This window comes from Drosophila mauritiana, chromosome X, assembly GCF_004382145.1.
Source record: "Drosophila mauritiana strain mau12 chromosome X, ASM438214v1, whole genome shotgun sequence".
NCBI classification, from domain to species: domain Eukaryota; kingdom Metazoa; phylum Arthropoda; class Insecta; order Diptera; family Drosophilidae; genus Drosophila; species Drosophila mauritiana.
Window position 1 is genome coordinate 4,899,617 of NC_046672.1, and position 25,234 is coordinate 4,924,850.

The following is a 25,234-nucleotide window of genomic DNA, read 5'->3' on the forward strand; positions in this document are numbered from 1 at the left end:
TTGAGTGCTTGTGTCCGCACTTCGTGCCTGACGATTTGACTTTTGCAACGAACTGTTTTCATATTTTTATTTATTTTATTAATTTTTATTTTCTACTACGTATTATTATTTTTTATGAAATATTATTATGAAATATTATTATTTTTATTATTTATTAATAAAATTATTATTTTTATTATTTATTAATTAAATTATTATTTTTTTATGAAATTAAAAAATAATTATTATTTTTATGAAATATTTATTTCTCAATGTTATGTCTTCTTTTTGGAAAATTTATGTTTCAAATTACAGTAGTTATAATAATTTCCTTTGTATTTGCTTTAATTATTATTATAATAATTATAATATAATAATATAATAATATTTATAATAATATTTATAATAATTATTTCATCATATTGCTACAAAATTAACCACAACTCCAAATATGTAAATTCGTTTCTTCGATCAGAATTGATTTCGGCCCGAAAATCGTCTTCTAGCACAACACGCATACATATACGCGTTCTCGTCTCTAGTTTTTACTCACACAAGCAAGCAAATTCTATTTTTACATTTCTTACGCTCTCAGCGTGAGCGAGCGGAAAGAGAGCAAATTTGGCCTTCACCAAAAAAGTGGCTGCATAGTGCCAAACGAATGTATGGCCGTTACGCATCTTGTTATTCTAGTGTCTTTGTTTAAACCATATTAATTGCCCTGTTGTACAGTTGTTCATTCTCCCAGTTGATAACGAATTTCTTTAATTTGTGTGCGCATCTGCATCATATTTGGCTGCATTTTGTTAGCTCCACTCGGTTGTCTCAATCAAGCTTGCCCCTTTACCCGCAAATACCTGCCATTTGACTTTGCCAGCTTCCCTGCAGTGCCACAATGGAAGTCAGTCGACTTTGAGCTCTCTGTGCGTTCTAATAATATCAAAATAAACCCAACAGAAAGTCGTTCTACGGCAACCCGCCGTGTGTCCGTGTTCTGTTGGTCAAAATGCATAGTACACAATGAGAAAAATATTAGAGGACTTCTAATATATAGTATAATACAATGCACATAGCTTTTTCAAATTGAATGCAACTCAGTTTGTAACTTGGTTAAACATCTAAAAGTATGCAGTGATTCTATCTAAAATATACCCTGGAGCACCCTTGCCATTTACTTTAATTCTTTTTCTTACCGTGTATGGCTAAAAGCTAGCTGTCACACACACACACACACTGGGGGTTATGTACATTCCTTGACAATCAATATATCCGCTGCATGTGCACATCCGTTTGCCAGGACACAACAGCAACATCGCATCGGCAGGAGAAGGAGCTGCATGCAGCTGGATCAGGAGCAGGAGCAGGAGCAGGAGCAAAATTCAGGAGCAACCAGCGACATGGACAAAGGAAAGGTGTGCTGCCAGTTCCATTGTTTGTTGGCCATGTCCGACCATCCTGCCATTTGGCCATCCTGCCTTCCTGCTACGATGGCTGCAACCCAAACCAACCCAACTATCCACCAACCGCCCATCTGTCCCTTTGTCCACTTGTCCATCAGGTTTCGCCTCGCGGGGCTGCTCCTCCTCGTTGACCCAACATTGCCGCCATGTTTTGTGGTTGCAAATGGCTGCGCCGGTCGACCAACAGAAAGGAATGGCAAAATAAATAACCAATTTCAATATCGGACAGCGATGAGTGCGTGATGCGATATGAATAACTTGGCTAAGGATTTTTTGTTGTGTTTTTAATTTCAGATTGACTCGCTTGTTAGTTAATTATAAAAGTTAGACTTTCGATTGAGTTCTTGCCAACCCATTTTCCGCATTTCCAATGATTAACCCTTTCTACCACGTTTCATCGCCCAACTCCTATTCAATTGTTTAGATAGCTGCAATTTGGTTGCCATCGCCCTTTCGACACTGTTTGCCAATGTGGGTGTGTTATAGTTAAACCCTTTCTGGCCAACTTATTTGCGCCCGGATCAGGTCCTTTGTCCCGTGTAGCCAGTTAGTTGGCTCAACGCCTGTCCATTGTTGTGGTTTCAACTCTCATGGTTAGCCACTCCCTCTGGCTTCTATCATTTTTTTTTCATTCTAGTTTTATTTGTACTTTTTTCTGTATTTACCCAGCTGTTGTTGGCACGTGGAAAAAAAGTGTCGCATTTAAGTGGCTTTCGTCGCTGCAAATAGTCGCAAAAGCCGCATTAAAGTCCCATATCGTTGGTTATTTAATTATTATTAATTGCATTAAATCATTTTGGCCAGCTTTTGTGCGTAAGTGTGTGACTGCTGCTCCAAACTTGCAACGAAAATATTTGTTTCGCCAAAAGTTGAGCATCACCACCAGCAGCACCACCATCACCATCGTCATCATCATCATGACCATGAGCAGCTCGCGCTTTTCTCCGCCCTCCAACAATGTTAATTACAAACTTTCGAGTTGGACACAGAACTAAAACAAATTACACGAGCGTCGACTGCCAAAAGGGAGCGGGGTGTTAAACTGACAGCAGCAGCAGCAGCTGTTTCTCTACAAGAAATAAAAATCATATATATACTAAGTACATATATACATCTATCTATCTATCTGTAGAGAAGAAGAAGTATTAAACAACCCAGTTAATATGTGGCTGTAGAAAAATTGTTGAAGGGCAGAAATGAAAGTTCTTCAACCTGAGATGCTCTCGCAAACTTATTTATAAATAATATCTAAGAGCAGGTGCGTTGCTATAGTTATGTTTGTTATTACCTACTTTGCTCGTAATTAGGCAATAGTTCTTCTATTAATTATTAATTACCCGCCAAAGTCTGTTGAGGATGTCCGCTAACAGTTGCAAACTTTGGGGCAACATTGTTGCATAGTTTGCGGAGCTGTTGCTGCCCCCGATTTATCCTCCTCCTGGTCCTACTCCTCCTCATCCTCCTCCTCCTCCTGCTCCTCGGTGACCACCACCCACATAGTTTCAAGTGCTGCATGTGTTGGCCATTGTTGCCTGTTTGTTGTCTAGAGTTTGTCAATTATGTGCCTAAGTAGTTGCTGCTCTGGTAATCGTGTTCGACACGCCCCCATTTTGGGGGCGTTGCCAACGTGCCGCACCTACGATTGTTGTTATTATTGCTGTTTATATTGTTCCCGGCCTGGTAATTGATCTAATTGATGAATTACCAGGTCCAGGATTGTTGAGATCGCAGCATGCACGGTTATAACACAGAAACATATGGTTAATCAGGATTAAATGGGGTTTCGAGAATATTTGTTGTAGCATATTTGAAAATTTGCAATTGACTGAATTTAATATATAAAAATACCATGGCTATAATGAAATATTGGGAGTTAGCATAGACTTATGTTCCTAATAAATAACAGATTACATATTTGTGTGGTCTTAGATGGTTATTTTTTCTTACTACAAAAGTCCTCATATTCATAATGGGGCAAAATGGCAAATCCGTGACTGAACTCTTGCGCAACTTTAACCCACAATGCAAGTTCTGTCGCAAGGGGGCAACTTTTTCCCAAGGATGTGATGATGTCCTCCATCTTTCATCCTCTCATCCATATCTTTCTCGTTTCGCTGCTAAACTTTGTGGGCGCGCTGGTTTATTTGCTCTATATGCCTTTGTTCCCTGCTTTTTCTGCTTTGGCGCACTTAAAAAGCAATTTACTCTAATTACATTAAGTAGAAACAGCGGCCAACTTGTGCGTGTGTCAATAAACAAACGGTGAAAGTACTCAAATATATATACTAAAAGATACGTAAGGCTCCGCTTCCACTTTTGCCTGCAGGAAAAATGCGAAGCTAGCGGGGAGCAGGAAGCGGAGGGGGCGGGGGGAAAAAAATATTGCGCTTTTAGACCATAATTACCTGAGAAGTTTCGCCTCCCCTCGCCGACTCCTCCTCTTGCCGGTCACTTCCGTTGTGCCTTTTGTCCCTCCGGGAATCTGTCGTTTCCTCCCGCTATATTTTTTTTTTTATTTTTTTTTATTTCCTCCCCCCTCTTCATTATTACGCATTATTATTACTCGGCCGTCGCATCTTTTCCTTTTGTTGTTTGGGTTTTCTTTTGTTTTCAGTAAATAAATCTGCGTTGCCCAAGTAACTTTTTCACACACACACATACAAAAAAAAAAAAAGAAAAAAAAATATCTGGGATTGAATGGAGGAGATTCTGGTGGCAGGATCTCCCGGGCACTTTGACGTTGTCTCGGCATTTCCGTTGTTTTGTCGCCTCTTCTCGCATTGATTGGTTAATTATAATGAGCTTAGCCAACAGGGATGCAGACAGAGATAGGGCTGTTAACTTGGCCAAAGAGCGGGAGGCGGCGAGGAAAAGCTGAAAGAAGAGATATAACAATTAAAGCGATAGCATATGGAAATCTTACAAGCAACACAAATCACCAAGAGAATGTGTCTAAATGCTGAGAGCAGCAAATCAAATTGCTGAGAGAAAAATGTTTTGGCTGCGAAAGCAGAGGGTTAAAAAAAAAATTGTTGCATACTTTTCGACATCTATACTGATGTGCAAATCGTACTTATAGTTCCGACACGCACTGTAAACTTGCCGCATTTGTTGCCCGGGCGGATTTTATTTGATTTTCAGAAAATTGTCAAATGGAATGGCAAAGAAAGCTGGCGGATGAAGTGGGTGTGGATTGCAAAGAAAACTGGCAAATAAATCAAATGAAATTTGTGTGACATTTTCGCTCTCGCTCTTGGGCCATGCGTCTGTCTCTTTCGCTCTGCCCACAAGCCATGTAAGCAAGCAGAAAAACAATGTCCGTATTTATTTAACGTTATTTTCTGTTGTCAAATAAAATACAATGAAAGCTAATTCAATGCGTCACTTTGCTTCTCCAGCTTTTCCCAGCTTTTCCGTGGAGTGTGTTTGTGTGCTTGTGCGATTTTCCTCTCTGCGAGAAAATTATCCCTAACAACCAAGAAAAACACAAAAGGCATCTCTGTGCCCCCACTTACGTTGACCTCAAAGCACAGCAAAATGTATTACAAATTCAATTATCAAATATGTTTTAGGCGCTCTTGGTTTCCAGTTACAAAGCACAGGGAAAAAATACTTTTTATTCCGAGACGTGCTATATGTGTGTGTGTGAGCTGAGGAAAGCGTATTTTCCTCGAGGCGGAAACATTCGAAAATGGCAGGAAAAATTCGAGAGCATCACCAAATTACATCCGAGGGAAATTTAAAATATCGGCCTACTGTTTATTTGGGTTTTGGCATTTTTGCACATTGTTTTCCTTTACTTAAGCTTGGAACAATGCAAGAGCTTACATTGTTGTTCAAACGGGCTGCTTTAAAAGAGGAATGAACAGATATCCTTGCATTAATTTACTTCGATTTAATTTAATGTATTTAATTACAATATATCCAACAAGGAAAATTGCAGTAAAATTGGCTGGCAGTTTAACTATCCAAGGAAAATTAAGAATTGTGTAAAAGTGAATGTGTCACCAGAAATCTGCTTAAGTATTCAGTCCCCAGCCATTCGGAATACTATTATAGCTCAGTGGATGCAATCAGCTTTGAATTTCCTATCCCCCCGCAGTTTTCCCCCAGACGCTACGAGAATTTTCCCCAGCTTCCGATTTTTTTTTCTTATTTTTTTTTTTTTTTTGGCAGGCGGATAAGCGACATTGAATGGGTCACACGAGTTGGCTGCGATATTTCAATCTCATAATGCCAACATCGCAGGCAAATGATAATGACTTTGCGGGGCTTCGGGGGACTGGGAAATACAACCGGATGAGCTGGGAAAACTTTCCCTTTTTCCGCTGCCCTGTCTTTCGCTTTTTTCCCAGCTTATGCAAATCAAAGTGTTGTGCAATTTTAATGAGCTCCTGCCTCTCGCTCCCTCTCCTTCTCGATCACCTTCTCCCTCTCCTTCCACATCTCCATTTTCAGTTAGGCTAACTTGAAAATGACAGTGGGCCAATGGGCGGGTTGCGGGTTGGGGGTTAGCAGTTGGCCCACACACGCCTCGGAATATGCAACAAAATTATTGAGGAAACCCGAAGAGAAATGTCGATTGGCTTGGCTTAGTGGCTCCCCTTTCAAAGTGTAACAAACTGAAAAAAAAAGAAAATCTAGATCTATATGTAAGGAAACATCACGAGACAATGAAATGGGGAGCGAGAGAACTTGAGCGAGGATACATTTTTGATGGCAAATCGAAGGCAAGACAAGTCAAGTGGGCCGCAAGTTTTGGCCCACCCTCATTTCGCCCCCTTTTTTGGCCGTAATGTGGGCGTGGCAAGTTTTGGAGAGAGTGTGCGAGTGTAAGGATGCCAGGCAAGCGATTTGCATATAAATGATTACGGAAATAAGAAAGGAAGTTGAAAATAGACAGAACTTTCTGCGGCGAAGGGGAGTGCAGAAACGAGGGATAAGACACTGAAAAAATAAAGGTGATATATCTGCAATCATTGCGAATTTGGCAGAGCATATTAAGTAATTTTAAATTATATTTGCACTATGTAAAATTTAATAGGTAATCAAAGCCAACATAAATCATTTGAATTTTGAAACTTAAAAGAAGGGATGGCCGGATTTTTCTTTTGGTGCTTTAAGGACACCATGACTTGTCGCTGGGAATGTTATTCGGGTGCTCCGTGGCCCCAACTTGCCAAGTAAGATGTCATTGCTGGGCACTAAAAATGAAGGAATAAAAGGGGGCAAATGGGGTGGGAAATAATGGTGTAAAAGGAGCTGGGGGGTGGGGCTTGGGGGATGGATCAGCTTGAAAAAGTGGGAGCGCCTTCGAGTTGAAACGCATTTCGCTTACATTTTTGCCACATTTCTGCCAAAATATTTGTTGCAATGCAGCCAAGAATAAAAGCAGGAAAAAATGCAAAAAAAAGGGGGGGGGGGGAGCGAGAGAATTTTTGGTAAAAGACCAGTCGGTGAAAAATAGAGAGAGAGAACCCCGGAGATGGAGAGCTCTTTGGCTTAGTTGGACGTCTGCCCGCTGCCCGAATAAGTATGCTTTGGAAATACTTTGGCATCTGCAGGAAATGCAATGCAAACCAAACCAAATAAAATTTAAATTTTCTTTTTTTTTTTTTTTGACCAAAATGGAAATTTCTGTGCGGCAAATGCAAAACCTTAAATAAACCAGAAAATTCCACTAGCCACTCCTATTATTTCAGCATTTCAAATCGCATTTCACATGAAATGAGAGTTTAACAATGTCAACTCTAGTTTTTGTCGCTGAAATGTAACTTTTCTGCAATTAAACAAATTTAGGGAGAGTAGTTCGCTGCTGCTGAATGAGAATTGTGCAGTGGCAAACTTTTTTGATTCCGCTTTTAATGCAAAATTTCAGCTTGCGATGAGAAATTATAGTTTTGTATTACAATTAGACAAATCAAAGTTGGATAATTGTCATAAATATAGAGTAGCCGAGATATTTGCATACACCTTTCAAATATGTAGCTGTATTTTAATTCAATCTAAACTGCAAACGATTTAATTGTAGTATATATTTAGTAATGGATATGTTTTAATATTCGTATATTACATTATATAGCAATAATCCCGTTGAATTTTGAGCGATTCTGTTTGCCAAATACCTTGCGTAAATTTCGTATGCAAAGGAGCTGATTTAGCACTGGCCCAAAAATAAATCATACGCCCCGTGTTCGGCTTTGATTTACTTACCTTTTCCGGCCATCCATCCAGCCTCTTTTCTCCCCCCTTCGGTTCCCCCTCTCCAGTCCTCTTCTCCGTAATCCTCCTATGAGCTAAACAAAAGCGTAACAAAATAGGCAAAGGACAACAAAAGCGAACGAAGGAGGCGGAGAAGAAAGCGGAGCAAAAGCAAAACAAAGACACGGAATGACATTGATGAACGATGCCCGAAATGATAGATTGATGGATTGATAGATGAAGCCACGTGTCTGTGTGAGTGTGTGTGTGCGTGTGTGTGTGTGTGTATGTGATTGAATGGCATGACTGAGCCAATCTCTATTTGCACCGCCACGTCCCGCTCGACTTCTCCAAACTTCTTGAATTGATAATGAGCAGCTACGGCTCGCCTTAATTAATTTTTGCACCACGCCCACTAATTAAACTTTTCTTGCGAAATAGCAAGCAATGGCTAGCGAGAGAGAGAAAGCGGGAGGGAGCATTAGAGTGCAAGAGAGAGAGAGCGAGAGGTGGCAAACTTTGAAAACTTTAACTAATTTCAAACGTGCCCGAAACACAGAAAAAATATTGTCCAGAAAGTTTGGTTCATTTCACTCCGCACATAGCTTTATAGAAGTTTTTATTTATTTTAAATATATATAAATAGTTTTTTCTTTTTTATTTTGAAAAGTAAATTTTGCACATTTTTCGAAAATGTAAAAGTGATTGCTTTTTTTTTTTGGGTGTAAGTATGAGTAGAAGGTGACGATTGACTAACTGACGTATTGCTGGAAACAACAGCATCCAACTGGCCTCCGACCGGGCAAAAGTTTTAATTACCAAGCAACAAGGGGGAGTAGCAGCAGGACTGCCAGATTGTGGAGGAGGAGCAGAAGGAGGAGCAGGAGCAGGAGCAGGCTTTGGCTCTCCAGCCGCAGCCAGCGTCTTTCAATTACAGTGGACTAACCAGGCCCGAGGGCGTCCGGCGAAACAGAAGGCCATCAAACCGTCGAAAAGTCCGGACTTTGGCCTCTGGAAGCCACAGGACCAGACGAAGCCCACTTGTTTTCAATGTGGCCGAAAAACTTATTGTGCCCCCGATCCCCCATCCCCATCCCGATCCGCTCCCCCAGGACTGTGAGTCATTTGGTCGCGCCCATTCACGTAGCCGCAGAAGGTGCAACACACCCACAACAGAAATAAAAGTAAAAATGTAAAAAAAACGAACCGGAAAAGGCGAGAAAAACAAAGTTTATTTGAGTCGAGCTGCGGTTGCAGTGGGCAAGGACTTTGGGCTTATCCTGGAACAGGACTTAAATGAACAAAGAAGTGAAATGAATTGAGAGCACCTACGGCAAGCTGGCCAAGCCAGAGGACCAATTGGAGGAATTGGAATTGGAGGCAACTATTTTCTCTAGATTTAAAGTAGAAATATAAAAAAATCCGAGGATATTTCATATAAAGCATACATAATTATGCTTATAAATTATTAAAACCTATTCGAAATCCGAAATACTTTCCTTCACACTTTTTGGCACGTGATTGCATGCGGCTTCACGCATATACCCTTGCTACCCCTTGGCGCAGGTTTATGGCCACCAGACTGGATGCTTCGAGGGGTTTCGAAAGGAGCGGCGGCCTGCCAAAGTCCAAAGTTATTTGCCAAGCCAAGGCAGCGCATGAATTCAAAATGAAGCGAAAACTGCCGACCCCCCAAATTTTCCGTTTCCGGGCGGCGGCAGAAAACTCACTACTTCTTGGGGCTGTGCAACATTTTTATTTGCGCTAAATTAGCCAGCGTCCCGGGCAAAAAGTGGAAAAAAGAAGGACGCTGTTCAAAATTCAATATCCACGGACGGTCGTGGGTTAAGGGGCACCAAAGGCTCGCTGAATCATAAGCTTCAGTGCCACTTCAGGCTTCCCCCCCCTTGAAAAAAAGCACACACACTCGCATACCAATAGGCGACTACTGTCTCTGACCAAAAAAAAAAAAAAAAAAATAAAAAAAAAATACAAATAAAATGAAGGCAACTGTTTCGAAAAGTTTTCTCGGCCAAAAAGTCGGGACACCAAATTGGAAATTTTATGCCATAGTTTCGACACCCCGTGCCGCCCCCCTTCTGCCACTCCTTATTCCTTATTTTTATTTCAGGATATCTTTTTATTTGTTGCCTCTCATAAAACCGACTACGTGATGGGCCAAGTCCGGGGTTTCATTTGATGGGTGTGTCTGTGGGGTGGATTCGGTATACGGTTGCATTTGGCGTTCTCGTTGCATGGGCATTATCCACTTAGGCGATTGCACAAAAAATCCGGAAGTAAAATTGTGAGTTCATCCACTAGATGAATGCGGACTGCAGCTACCCATTATCTGAGTAGGGGGTATATAATAGTCGCTCTCACATTGCAGTTCATCTTCTACTTTTTCCACATCTTCTAAATCTTATAAAATTGAAATATTCCGGCAACAATTGTCTCTACCCTTCTCGTTTTCCTTCTGTTGACAACGCCCATGGAAGTTTCTACACTTCTTTTCTCCGAGTCTTTCGGAGGGTCTTCAACTTGGGGTCCAAGTTTGGCTTGATTTGAGGCTTGCTGGATTATGGATTATTTATTCATTCATAAATTATTTAAAGTTGCTTTCAATCCAACAAAAAAAAAGGTTTCGGACTCGCTTAAAGTTTGCCAAAAGTTTGAGCGGCTAAACCAGAACCAAAAAAAGAAAAGAAAAAAATAACTTCCAGCTGCGGAGAGTTACATAACCTGTTGCTAAAATATTTAAAATGTCGCACAAAGGTGGAATCTCTTGCGTAAAGTAGTATATGCATGTGTTTGTGTGAAGGTCCTTGAATATTCCATGGCAGTTGCTGCCAGGGTTTTTATATTTATGAGTAACTGGGGTATGGGGACCAGAAGTCATTAGGCAGCAACTCCTTGGTGTATATTTACCAGAACTTCATCTTGTTTCAGCCTTGTTGTTCAGCTGCCTGCGTTGTGTTGCACAAGGACTTTGATGTCCTTGTCCGGTCTAGTTTTTAAATAATAAATTGCTTTCTGAAGCTTGTGTTCTGTTCCTGGCTGTATTCTTGTTCCTCCAACCGACCATCCAACCAACCAGGCAGCCCTTTCTTCTGCAGGCCATAAAATTTCATTAAGAATTTAAATCAAGCTTGACCTCTGGCCTTTGCATCTCTCGCTTCATCGGCCAGGTGATGGTGTAAAGTTTGCTGTTGTTTAGCCCAGCATTTTATTCTGGTCGGATTTGGGTCTCTTGCATATGACACTTGTTAGTCAAGGCTGGGATTTTTGCCCCTTGGGGTCGATCTTTCATGTTTCGAATGAGTGATATCATTAAGGTAACGGAAATCCTGAATAGAGTTGATTAGCCTAGCCAGTGGTCACATCGTTTCACATTATATAATGGTTTCGAACAAGCATCGATAACTTTGAGTCGGAAACAAGCCACAAAGCACCAACATCCCCAGCCAACTGACCAATATATATGTATATGTATAATCCCTCATACCATAGTCCCACTTGCTGCATCCACATTTACGTGCACGTTTGGCTAATTGAGTGACTCCATATGAAGCTCTGAGGCTAACTTTTGTTGTCCAACTTCTCTGTGCGTGCGTGCATGTGTCTGCGTTTATTGTTATGCAACGAGAAGTGAACAAAAAAAAAAGTTGTAGCTCTGTAATTGAAAATATGTTTGCATGGAAGGCGACTCAATTCATTCATGCTGGTACTGCGCTACTCTCAAATCGAGCCGAACCAAACCAAGCCAAACCAAACCAAACCGAACCGAATCCAAGCCAAACCAAACCAAAACACACGCCCATTTCCATTGCCAACTTTCCACCATCTTGCCAACTCATTTGAAGCCCTGCAGCAGCATGGCAATTGCTTGTGGAGCGTGGTTATATTGAACATTCCGAATTCGAGGGGAGATGGGCGAAAAAAGTGGGCGGTCCATGGGCGTGGAGAAGGTTGGAAGGAGGGGTTGCGATTGCTAAAGGCGCTGGGGCAATAACAGCCGCAGCAATCCCAGAAACGGATGTTGTAAACTAACTGCGGATCTCACAATGCACTCGAAAAAAAGAATAGAAAACCATGCTCGAAAGCAATGGGGGAATAGAAATGGTAATTACACATGAGTAATGTTATAATAAACTTAATAAACAATCAAATGTGTTGGTACATAACTATGTTGAGCCCGCTGAGACACCAGTTTTTGGTAACTTTCCCCATCAACGACTAAGTACTTGCATTCTTTGAGTGTACTACCCACTTTGCATTCAACCATGCATATGACAAAAGTTATGGCATGCAGCTTGGCCTGGACGAAAGGAACTTGAAGAGGCATCGGCTCCTGGGCTCGGTCAAAAACAAAACTTTGATTTGCACTCAAATGTGACCCCACCCCCCTTAACCCCTTCAATTGTGCAGAAGGCGAAACACCCGTACCCTCACCATCCCCCTCCGAACCTCACCCCTTCCGCTTTGTCCTGGATAGCGCCAACCGTTTGTGGAGCAGAGAGAAAGTTCTATTTGCGCTTTGTGGTTAGTTAGCTATGCGTACAGTGCTTCCCAAACCTTGCTGCGGAAGGAAGTGCGGCAGGGAGGGGCTTCGAAGGGGGTTGAGAACGGGTTAGTCCCTTTCGGATCGCCAGCTAACTCGCTCGCATATACATACCAAATGCACAAACTTTATGAAAAAATCTAAAGCAATGCAGGAAGCAAAGATAGGGACAGGAAGCGGAGCGGGCGAAAAGTCGAGGGAAAATATTCTCGTTAAATTTTTCACATTTTTATTTTAGCCACCAGAACGAGGGAGTTTATTCAGCTGCTGCAGCTTTGAACCAACAATTTGTAGGGATTTCGTTCTGGATTAAGTGTTGGCCAAAGTTTCCAATTTTATCTATATACATACATATTTTTTATTCTCGTTCTTCTTTTAACTGCATTATGTGCTCGATTAAGAGAGCAAGCGAGAAATCTGGGACGGAAATTCGATGGTGAAATATTTAAAATTTGGTTGCCTTTGGGGCCAGTTAAGAAGATTAGTGAACAAGATAGACGAGTGGTTTTTCCAATGAAGTAGTTCTGAGCCGAGGCTGAGCCTTGATCGAAAACTGACTTATCGGATTGCCTGCATTGTAAAAGTTACATCAAGTCTGTTAGGTATTTTAACTTTTAATGTAACGGCGAAGCATAGGAGCTAGACGTTTAAAACACAGCTTAAATAAAACAACTAATTGTCTGCATTTCTCTCTTAATCCGCCCATATTCACAAGCCAAATACTTAAGTCTTTACAAGCCTGAACCAATAAAACGTGCATAAAACTAATGTTTGCTTCTCTCTCTCTTCTATTTTTAGGTAAGTCCTTTGGAATGAGCTACGATGGCAACTGCATTTACGAACACTGGCAGCTCCAATTTATCCTCAGACCTTGACACGACTTTATTTTATTGGGTTGCGGAGGGCATTGTTTCTGCGGGCAATTTTATTGGTTGATTGAATAAAAGGCGGATGAAATTTTAATGGGCAATATGCATTCAAGCTTATTTTTTTGTATTTTAAAAGGATGCTCTTTCATTAAGATCATGCGCATAGTTTGTAATACAAATTACACTCTTAATAAAATGTAAGTAGCTGGGATAATTTGTATTCGCTGTCTTTGTTTGTAGCTGTAGCCTTGTATACTTTTTAACGTCTACAGCAATCAGTGTGAAAGAATTTCGAGTGGCAATGTGTTAAACAATACTGGCAGGTTACAGGAGGTGGAGAAAGTGTAACGAAATGAAATTCGCAACAAGAGCAAGGAAACACAAAAAGGTAACACTCACACACACACACACATACATACTTGGCTACGGGAAAAAGTGAAATTAGTCATTTGTACCGAGCAGTTTTTAAGGAAACACATGTGCGGTGTGGGCAAGGGGTGGCAAGGTGTAAAAAACAAAAAAGGAGAAATAAGAAAGGAGGGCGCAAGTGGGCAGGGGCGTGGTCGGACACGGCTGTTGCACATTCTCATCGCATGCAATTTGCGCTGGAACTTTGCCCTCCTTTCGAGCATTGTGTTTGCCATTGAACACGCACACTGAATGGCACTGCGAGTGTGTGGGTTACTATGCCTGTATGGGTGTGTGTGTGTGTGTGTGTGTGTGTAAATCCATTGTTCACAGACACACTCCCACACACAGACACCTCGAATTGCTGTAAATGGGCTCACGGGCAGCATTGTTGCTGTAATTGTTGCAATTGAGCGTAGTTCAGAACAAAAGCCGCCCACACTACTCATTTCACCCACTCACACACATATATATTTATATATGTATTTATGTATATATACACATGCATATCGAGCTCACAATGTGTCACGCAGGCCTTCACTAATGTTTTTTCTTTGGTTTTTTTTTGCGAGCTTTTTTGTCCTAGCAATTTGAGGCCATTGAAATGGGTCCATTTGTATGTGTGTGTGCCTGATAAATTATGGAATTGTTATCCATAAGTGTTGGAAAATAGATTTTCATTGAAGTAGTATAACGGTATTTGTTTAGTCGTTAAGCACCAGAAACTGTTTGAAGGTGTAAAAAGTGTCGTAAAAGTGATTGTTATTCCAGAGGATTTGCAACACTTTTGATCCAATACCATTTTAAACCATTTCTCGAACGCCTAACAACTATCTTTCATCTTTGACATATCGCTGGCATTCACCATGTTCCATTTCGTCGGGGTGTCTTAACCTTGTGCCAGCAAGAAAAATGTCAATTTCCTCGAGAAAATGCTTCTCTAGATTTTTACATTCAACTGCAACTTGGAATTGTCGATGTGGAGGGAATTGGCAGAGGATAACATACAAGCAAAACATAATTTACACGCCAATATCATGTCGTTTCACACTCGTGTGCCTGTGTGTGCGTGTGCTGTGTGCTGTGTGTGTTTGCCATCTAGCTCGCCTGCATATATACGAGTACAAATACAAATACCAACATCAGGCACTCAAACACATACTCCTGCCGCTCACACACACACACATAAAAATGAGGTCAATAACAGGTAGATTATCAAATAACTATTACACATTGCGTGTTGTACGAGACATGAAACCGACAACGACGAAGGCGACAGCTTTACGGTTAAGGATGTGGATGCGGTTTTAGGCACTGAGAATAAATGTTGGTAAGTAGAAAATGAATGTTTTTGACTTCAAAGAAAGGTATGCTGAAAAGTATGTTTTAAATATGTTCCACACTGGGCTGAATTAATAATAATGCCAAGGACACATTGCATGCCTTAAGAATAAGAAAAAATGTCAAATAAAAGAGATTTCTTTTAGAAATTTTACGAACCATCATTTATTCCCGCACTGTAGCTGTGGTTTCTCGTAGATCGTGATGCTGCACTGAAAACATATTGCCTTCGTGCCGCACATCCGTCCAAAGCTTGTGGCACACGCTAGAGTCTTCATAAGTTGGCTTCGTTCGCTCATCTCTTGTTTCATCACCACATCCCTCGCTCCTTCGTTTCCTCGTTCCCCAACTCCACCCCCTTTTGGCACCTTCACTGCTCCTCGAGCGCCGCCCACTTTTGCTTTCCTTGGCATTTGGACAAGTGGCCCCGGCTCATGTGGTTGGCAATCAACGCCTATACGGCTTGTCTTGCACCACCCACCACAAAAACCCTAAAATCCCCATACCCATCCCCATTCCAATTCCAATCCCCATCAGCCATGCGTGAAGGTCAATTTATCGCCTAATGACGTTGAACAATGACAAGGGATTCCAGATTCTGGAAACTGTGGAAACGTGGCGAACATTTAGTTTGATTTATCTAGTTGGAAAAACGAACATTAGGGCCAGACAATCAATAAATTTCACCGTGGATTTGAAATTGCTGGCATAAATATTCATGTATGTAAATTGAACTTATTTATCTGTTGAAATATGCATTCATATTCTTGGTTCAACTCCATTACCATTGGAAATACGCTAAATGTATAATACAGCTTTCTTGTTAAATACAATAAATTAGTCCGCAAGCTCGGAAGTGTTTCAACTTTTTTTTTGTTTGTTTACAAACATGTTATTGTGCACAATAACAGAGGCACCTGCCACGATAACCTATTAACATCGTCAGAACCAACTGTCGGGAAAACGGCTATTAAAAGCACGCCAATTTGGCTAAAAACCAATTTGTTCCGCTGGTCACACTTTTTTCCATGAAACACGTGCGCGATTTGGTAGATTTGGTAGTAGAAACACACAGACAGGATGCAGAACTACTTACTTGCACTGAACAAGGGGCGTCTTCAACAGCAAGCCCAGGTGGAAACGCCGGATTCGGTGTACTGGGGCCGACTGGCGGTGAGTTGTATAGGTCACGGCAACCAGATCATTGTTATCTTTCGGCAATCCACAGAAACCAGAACTACTCAAGGAGCACAACACCATCGATTATTTGGACTTCAGTCCAAGCGATCCTGACAACTTTGCTATGACCTGTTCGGAGCGCGTTCAGATCTACAATCTGGTGACAAAGCTTTTGGTAAGGAACCTGTCCCGATTCCAAAAGACCGCATACGGAGGCACCTTCCGGCAGGATGGTCAATTCCTGGCCGCCGGCGACGAGGAAGGCCACGTCAAGCTATTCGACAGCACTCGCAACATCATGCGTTTGTTCAAGGGGCACACGGCACCAGTACACCGCGCCTTCTTTACGGCGGACAAGCTGCAGCTAGCCAGTTTTGGAGACGACAAGTCGGTTCGTCTGCGGGACTTGGCGAACGGCAAGGTGGTGCAAACGTACGAGGACACGCACACCGACTACGTTCGTGCTGGCGCCATGCATCCGCAGGAGGGGCATATCTTCGTCTCCGGCGGCTACGATGGCAAGATCAATCTGTACGATACGAGAGCGCAAACGGCGGTGCAGCGCACCGTGGATCACGGAGCGCCTGTGGAGTCCATGTTGTTCCTTTCGAAGGGTTCCATTTTCGTCAGCGCCGGCGGCAGCCAGGTGCGCTTATGGGATCTCGTCAACGGCTGCCGTCTGTTCACCATGATGTCGCAGCATCACAAAACAGTAACTTGTCTGCGACTGGGATCCGATGGCAGGAGATTGCTCTCTGGCGGGCTCGATGGGCAGGTGAAAATCTACGATATGAGCACCTACAGAACAGTGCACACGTTGACCTATCCCAATGCAGTGGTCAGCCTGGCTGTCGCTGACGGCGATAAGGCAGTTGTGGCTGGGATGGTCGATGGCCAAGTCTCCATTCGTCGCATGATGGCAGACAGCAAGCCCAGTGATTTGGAAAAGATTCGTGAGGATCTCGCTCAAAATTACTTCACGAGTAAGGAACGCACGAACAACACCCAAGAGGGTGATCCCATAATCAAGGACCGCGTCCAGGAGCCCGAATTGATATCCTACGATGTGCACTTCCGCCCGTTTGACTGCAAGGAGGCTTTGGACGAGGTGATGCATGCGCAGAAGATGGAAAACCACCCGGAGCTCGTTGTGGCTGTCATCACGGACCTACTGCACCGTGGATCACTGGAAAAAGCCCTCACGGGTCGTCGTGAGGCAGAGCTTGTCCGATTCATCGACTTCATTTGCAACCACTTGGGCGAGATGCGATTCGTGCGCCCGCTGATGATGGCCGCCAGCAGGGTCTTGGATGTCCTCGAGCAGCACTTGGGGGGCTACAGCGAGAAGCTGCTAGAAGCCTTGCAACGATTGTCACTTGCCATGTAGGAGGAGGTGAGGCTTACCGCCGACCTGATGCGTTTGAAGGGAGCTCTGCATATAATGAATGCATTCTATATCAAATAGAGGTCAGCTAATCGGATCAAATATTTACACTCACTTGCACCTAATGAATATTAACAATTGCTGAACAAATGCATGTTTCATTGGCCTTTGGGAAGCGTTTGTTTATTGTCTTGGGGATCAGTTCGAATGCACATGCAAAGGCAACTCCTGCATTTGAGGCGAAATCCCATTTCGTGCCCTAATCCCAAACATGCGGCGCCGCCATAACCAAGTTAGCAACATCCTGGTTCCGGTTATAGAAATGCGGTTAAGCATTCAGCTTCCTAGCCTCGTCTTCTACATTGGCCAAAGGAATTTGGCTTTTCAGTCTCCTGAGCTTGTGTGTGTGCTGCGCCACCACACCCCTTTTTCGCCGCAAAATGTTGAAGTCCACCTGACGATGTTGGATGATGATGAAGTCACAGAGGGCCAGCAGGATATATAGAATCCAGGATTCTGGATTTAGGATCCAGCAGTTTCGAGCTGCCAAAAACAAATACGGCAAACTGACTGAACAAACAGAAAAACAAGTAAGGGGGGGAAAATGCCAAAAAAAAAAAAAAAAATGTAGAAGAAAAAGGGGCAAAATTTGGAAGAAAAGTGGAAGGAAAAATTGAAAAGAGAAGGAACTTATTGCTCGGCAAAGCGTGAAATGTTTACGAGCGAGTGACGATGGCGACTCAAGGGCTGGAGGAGGATTTTCTGCTGGGGGTGTGGTGGGCAAAAACCAAACGGGAGGAGCCTCGTAAAGAGATTTGTGTGTGCCTAGTGCAAATCGCTCCCTCTTCGTATTTTCCTCAACTTCTCGCACAATTGTAAAGAAAATGTTATTAAGGATTTTCTATTATATAACAAAAAGGCGCACTAAAAACACACCCCTCACACACACACACACACACACATACAGAACGAAGGTGTGTCTGTGCGAGGCGCATTAAGCACTTGACATATACACGCTTTGAAAATGCATCCATCCGCCATCTTTTTCTGCCCGCATCTTCGTTACGAAGGCTTATACAAATACCCTATCCCAGCCGTAGGGCACAAATACTTTTCGGTGAAAATAAGTTTTGTGTTATGTTAGCGGTAAAGTACTTTGTGATTGCGTATTTTTAAGGTCACGTAAATAGCTAATACGTCACGTAGGCCAGATTACACTTTCAGCCATTATTAACATTGCCCACATTGCGTATACGTGACAGCTTGGTTTTAATTGATCATTTTCATATCTTAAAATATTACAGAGCAGAGGGCCACTTATTTCTCTTAATAATGGATACTGTTAATTTGGAACGATACTTAAAATGCAATGAAAATCGATAAATATTTTCGATAAGTAGGAGTAACTCGTTAAAATCGATAGTTTAAGCAAAATAAGTTAGGGTACAAGCAAATCGCCTTTCGACTGCATTGGGCTGCTCATTTCGGGCGCAGGCATTAGACGGCTTTTCATCTACTTAGTTTTCAAAGTCCCACTTTCCTTTGCTTTCCCCATGTCCCTTTCTCCTGGCAAGTGTGTGTGTGCGAGTGCGTCAGTCAGTCAGAATGTTGACAAGTCGATGACGGTTCCAACGAGTGTACTATATTTGTATTTGTGCTTGTCCGCTTTTCCTCAGTCTCTGTCTCCGTGTGGGCGGGTGCTCAAGGTTCAGCGACGAACATTAGTCAAGTCAACCCAAAATGAGCGACCGAAAGTGGCGCAGTCAAGCAAAAGGGCTCTCGTCGTTGCAGCAATGACTGAATGAATGAATGAGCGGCTGACTGAGCGAGTGAATGCGAGTCCGAATGAATGACGAAATGCGCGACTGGCTGACTGATGCTGGTATCCTTGAAGGAATCTACCAAAAGGACTCTGCACAGCACAAGCAGCTGGAATGCATATTTCTTCGTCCTGAACTCAAGCTTCCACTTCCTTTCCCGACTTATTTTCATTTTACCTCGCGATTCCTATTTCGCCTGCATCCATCCGCCTTTTGTCACACTCTTGTGAAAAGTGGGCACACTGGAAATATTTTGTGAGAAGCATGAAACATCCTTACGCTGTGATTTAATCATGTCATTGGTTTAATATTTCGTTACTTCACTACTTGAATGTAAAGTTTCACTACTTCGGATGAATGACGACGACTGGCGGGGGATGTCGCGTGGCTCAGGTTATAAACATAGTTTCCCTTCCCTTTTGTATTATTATTATTATTATATTGCCTGCTACGGTTTTCACGTTTCCTACACTCCCTAATATTATTTTTATTATATACAGCTATGCTGTACTTTGAGTTTAACAATGTCAGCCATTTTGTTCCTTTGTGACGACGTCCTCGTGCAGGCAGAGGGCCAGGCGAAATGCAGTGAACACAAATACCGTGACTGACACGCTTGGGTGGAAAATGGAAAGTGGGTGGTGCCGCCAAGCCAGGATTCCATGGCGGGTGGGGGGTTAGAAAAGTCGGTGGCAGGCGTCGGGCGCAATCTGCTGCAATCTTCTCGAGCAATTCGTCGCTCGCTCCGCGAGTCGATTCATCTTGCCGGGGTAAAAGTACATGCCTTCGTTACGCATTCTTTAATTGAATATTTATCTTGGCTGCTGAAGGAGCCCAAGTGCACAGCGAGAAATATCAGTGCAAAGCTTCATACCACCATATTAGTTAATCTAGTTAGTTAATTAGTTATTACAAACTACGAAATGCATGCCAATGTTAAATCTTACATTGATTTAAATGACTTAAATATTTCGCATTTTTATTTTTTTTGGTGCAGTTCACAAGCCGTGCAAAACGAAACCATTTCATTTCACCATCCATTTTTCGGTGGATAGACAACCTGATTCGACGTTGTCGCGTCCTTGTAATTGCAACTAGAGCGAGTGCGCCTTGTCAGCCTTGTTTTTCGCCATCGGTTATGGTTATGCATTGTGAGCTGGATGCCAGGATGCTGGGACAGTGAGGAGCCAGCCAGCCAGCCCCCTTTTTACCCAAAACACCCAGTGAGCTCGCCACTGATCCGCCCATTTGTAAACCATATCCGCATCCTAGCTGCATATGCAATGCATCTAAATTGCTTTCGAGTTCTGTTTGTTGTTTTTGCGGCCAGAATCGCATCTGCTTTGGCTTTGAGATTTACGGCTTTGTTGGTCCGCCTTCCCTGTGCCGATGCATCTTCTTTGGTCGCCCAGCCAACAGTCTTTCAGCATCTTCCATTCAATTTCTTTTCAAAATAAGTTGAGATGATACTGCTCGAGATTCTCAATTCGCCGGACTCGATTCTCCCATTGGGTGCTGTGTGCACTCTTGCTTTGACATTTTAAATGTTATTTAATGGTGGCCGGAACTTGTTTGCTGCACTGCACCCAGGAAGCGGAACCTTGAAATCCCGACCATAAATTCATTATTATTATTATTTTCCCTTCCATTTGAAGAAGGTGAAGCCGAGTCGAAGCGCTTTACACTTGATTTATATGGGCACTTTGTGCGCAATTTATGACCAGGCCAGAGATCTTGACTTTGGCGACGAGTTTCCCAGTTTGTTGGTCATTTGCTTGGTCACTTGCTCCTACTTTTCGACGGATGCAATGTGCAGATAGGGCTTACATGCGGAAATCTCTGGCCATTTAACAACGTATCTAAGATTGTGTTTATATTTATGATTTTCCTGTGGTTAATTAACTCGCTTTTTTTCTTGTTATTTACTTTAACAATCAGTGTGTCGAGTTATGCATAAGCACACACAATTGTTTAAGAGTTGGTTGTGCTCTCCCTTCCTTTTGATCCTCTAAAGGCCATCCGTCGGTTAACCCATATTTTTCGCATTTTCCTGCAGCATTTTGGCGTTAATGCCCTTTTGCTATCGCCAGGTAAACACTCGTTTTTCAACCCCCACGTTTATGCTCTCCCAGTTGCGTCTTCTTAGTCTTAGTCGCCTTTCCTATTTATCACAACTTTAATCTGTGACACGATTGTTGTGGTAACAACCCAACCCTCGGACCATCTGCTAAGCTAAGCTGCACCCGCGGCGATTTCTCGCTGTGTAACTAAATCACCAGCAGAGGGCGGAGAAAAAGGGGCGAAAAATCTGAGGATAATTAAAAAAAAAAAAAATATACAAATTACCAAGGGTCCTTCGGTTATCCCTACAGAGCTCCTGTTTCAGCTCGCTTTAGCTGTAATTAAATGATGTTTATTAAATGTCCACCATTGTTTATGCCACGAGTGTAGCTTGCACAGGGTATGCGAATGGGAAAGTATTCCTTTTTGTTCATACTTAAAGTATAAAATATTCCTACAAATGTTAAGTCTCCGGGGTAGTTAAATACCTTAAACATAGTTGTGAAGTGCATGTGTTTGCTGTTTTTAGGCAGAGGGTATCAAACGAGTTGCTTCCTCTGCTCTCTTTAATCGTTTTGCAGCGGCAAAAGTTGTGTTGTGGCTCTGGTTGCGCTTTTTGCATTGCCAGTCGCCACTTGAAAGTTGAAGTAATGGCAAGACAAACCGGCCAGGCTTTATGTACGAATTAAATTATATATATGTACATATATGTATATGCTTAATGTTTGTGTTGTGTATAGTACATACATATATTTTTGGCAAAGCAAAGGAAGCACACAAAAACCACAAAAATGCCGCCCACGCTGGTGGATGCTGATGTTTTGTTGTGTGTCCTTGTTGTTGGCATTTAGGGCGGCTGTCACGCCCATACTTACCATGACTCGCCGCCGTCAAAGGGTTAAGGAAAATAGAGGGCTAAGGCAGAGGTCGGATTTGAAGGTGGCAGATGGTTTGGTTTAGTGGAAAAGCGGCAACACATCCGCTTGCCCTTGCGGCATATCCTGCAGTTTCCTTCCGCCCCTTCTGCCACCCCTTTTGGCCGATTTCCCTCCACCCCCGCACATTTTGCCGAGTTTCCCCACCTGTCAGTTTATCTAACACGCACTCCAGGCTAAAGAGCAACGGAAGGCGGTAAAGTGCCAGGGAAAACAGCAAAAATAAAGGGGCAAGAGAAGCGAGACCAAAAAATACGTAAATTAACAAAACCTGCCGCCAATCATGGGTGTGTGTGCCTGTGTGTGTGTGTCTGTGTGTGCGTGTGTTGCGGGCGGGAAAAAGGAAGCCCTGATGTGGAGATTTTCCCCTTTACCTTTTTTTTTTTTTTTTTTGCCAGCCAGCCAACGGGTTGCAGGATAAACGGAAAAAGCATGGAGATACACTTTCAATTTGAGGGGATTCTAGGATTTCCTGGCCAAATGGTTCGTTTTTAGAACGATGATGGCGCAGAAAATTTATAACTAATGATGGGATGGAAACTTGCAAAAGTTGAAAAGATAATCACTAGATAAAATTGACTATGGAATATGCGCTTGCACAAACTTACAGTTAAGAAAATATTTAATGTATATGTTTAATCATTTTAGCTAAGCTAATAGTTAATTTAAGTTTAGTAATTTAATATATAAAGCGTATCTCACGAATTCGACTCGATTTAAAGCGACTGAAACTGGCTGTGTGTGTTTTTCGTTGGCTCCTTTTGTGAGAAAACCAGCAACAGGAACAACGGAAAGGACTAACTCCTGTGGCGTGACTGTGTGCGTGAATTCGGGTGTGCGGGTGTGTGTGTGCGTGTTGGTGTGAGTGAAATTAGTTTGGGGCAACGAGGCACATTTTTGAGATTCATAAACTTGCGTGCGTGTGTGTTAATTTCAAGTTGACTCCTCGTTTCACTCGTTTAATTGGCCTGACTGACACTAAACACACACAAGGATCATTACATACAAGCAGAACAAGAAGCGAAAAACAGCAAATGAAGTTCATGCTTATGAATTAATGACGCAACTGGCTAACGACAAGCAACAAAAAGCAACGAAGGTGAAACCAAATGGCGAATGGCACGGGCTCTTGGTTTTTTTTTTTTTTAGGGTTCATTGAACCCCGTTGTCCGTTGGCTTGACAAATTTCAATTAATTAACTCATTTCATATTCATCTTCATTGGCCCGAAATGCAATGAAATCATTCAATTAAGCCAAGTCAATAATTCATGGCTCTCGAAGGTCTCCAAGTGCCTCGTCTATCGAAATGTTTGGCATTTGAGCAATTGTTAAACTGCATTTAAAGCAGTCAATTGCTGCCGAAAGTATTTCCTTGATTAAAATCGAATGCCCAGGACTAAGTCAATTGTAAATGCTAATTAAGTTATGGCTATGTTCTTTTCTTGGTCCTAGATGCTCAAAGTATTCATGCAACACTTGAATTGCATCACTTCATCTTTGCTTTATTAACAAAGTAACATGTCGCCGTGTAATTCGCAGGCTTTTCATCACCATTTTTTTTAAGCCGAAATCTTAAATTGCTGCCCGTTGAGATGCTGCAAAATGATTATTTCGTGTCATATAATATTTACGACCAACAAATTATTAATGCAGGGCAAATAATGGCGAAAAACGCAACTTCGCACATATTTGCAGAGCATAAATTGAGGCGAGAAGCGAATATACATATGTGCATATATCTCCAAGCTTATGGTTGAAAGTCAAAAAGGCGATCATTTCATTTACCACTGTCGCCCACACACATCCATTTATACACAAAAATATGTACATATATAAACCTTATGTGGCACATCTTTACATTATATATAGACATGTTTGTTTACCTGTTACCGCCCACTTCCCATCCCCCTCTTCGTTTGTTAGCTTTGGTCGACGTCAATTTATTGATACCCGCAAAAAAAAAAAATAATAAAAAAAAAAAAAATGTGAGAAAAAAAAAATGTGAGAAAAAGGAACAAAATTCGAAGCAAAACGTAGCCATAAAAATGAAACTGAAAATGAAGGAAAATTGCCAAGGGGTGTTGCGAAAAATGTTGGTGTGTGGTTGGGTTGCTAACTGAAGTTAAGGTATTTGTCAACACAACGCTCGTAATTTTTGTGCGTTTAGAGCATGACGTATACGCCGTGGTGTACTCCCAGAATGCCCGCAATGTTTCTTTGTGGAATACAAGTTACATCAGCACTGGAACATCCTAATGTTTATGCAGTAGATAACTTTCCTTAGAAGTGCTTCAATCAAATAGTTTTTTTTTTTTTTTTTTTTTTTTTTTTAAACCCTTTGAATAAAACAACCTTGGCACATTCCAGTTGCCATACTAGATAGTCTCATTTTTTGCTTTCTTTTTCTATTTACGTTTTTTTTATAGTTCTTGATTTTATTTACTATTTGCTTGGCTGCGGGTGTCAACGACTACGGCTACGTGGGTTAAGTCAGTCGGATGCCAGGACACGCTTATCCTGTGCGTCCGTCGCCAGCGTCTTCACATTTCCCTCAGTTTTCCCCAGGCTTTCTTCCTCAGCTTTCTCCGCATTTTTCCTAGCCCTACATTTTTTTTTTTTTTTTATTTCTCGGGGTCTCAGCTTGTGCTTTCGTTACGGACGAACTGCAGAGAACGCGTAAAGCGTAAACTACAAATTGTTTTGTAGTTGCCTCAAATGCTTCTTGTTCTTTTCATTTTTTTTTCATTCTTATTTTGTTGCGGCAACAGCAATTGGCTTCATTTTTATTGGCATTTATGGGGAGGCGTGGCAGGTGGGCAGGTGGACAAGCACCACCCACAATTGGGGCAACTTCGTTACGCTCCTTTTATTTTTATTTCATTTTATTTTATTTCATACACGGTTTCTTTTTCGTTTCCATTTATTTGACCTCGCCATGTGTGTGGGCGGCTGGCTGGGTGGCCGTGTGGCCGGGTGTTTGCTCACGTAATTCCCTAATTAAATACTTAAATTGTAATTGCTTTCGAACAGAGAGC

The 25,234-nt window shown here is 42.2% G+C and overlaps 2 protein-coding genes across 7 annotated transcripts in view; both read left to right on the forward strand.

The window, feature by feature from the left end:
• The window catches only part of LOC117147526 (neurobeachin), a 163,096-nt gene that overhangs the window by 14,521 nt on the left and 123,341 nt on the right, over positions 1–25,234 (forward strand). The gene's annotated exons all lie outside the window — the stretch shown is intronic.
• On the forward strand, positions 13,021–21,087 carry LOC117147529 (U3 small nucleolar RNA-associated protein 15 homolog). The gene is given in 3 exon segments (XM_033314458.1): positions 13,021–15,539; positions 15,731–15,992; positions 16,048–21,087. Coding segments are annotated over 2 exon segments (1,509 nt in total). The 5' UTR covers positions 13,021–15,539; positions 15,731–15,899; the 3' UTR covers positions 17,464–21,087.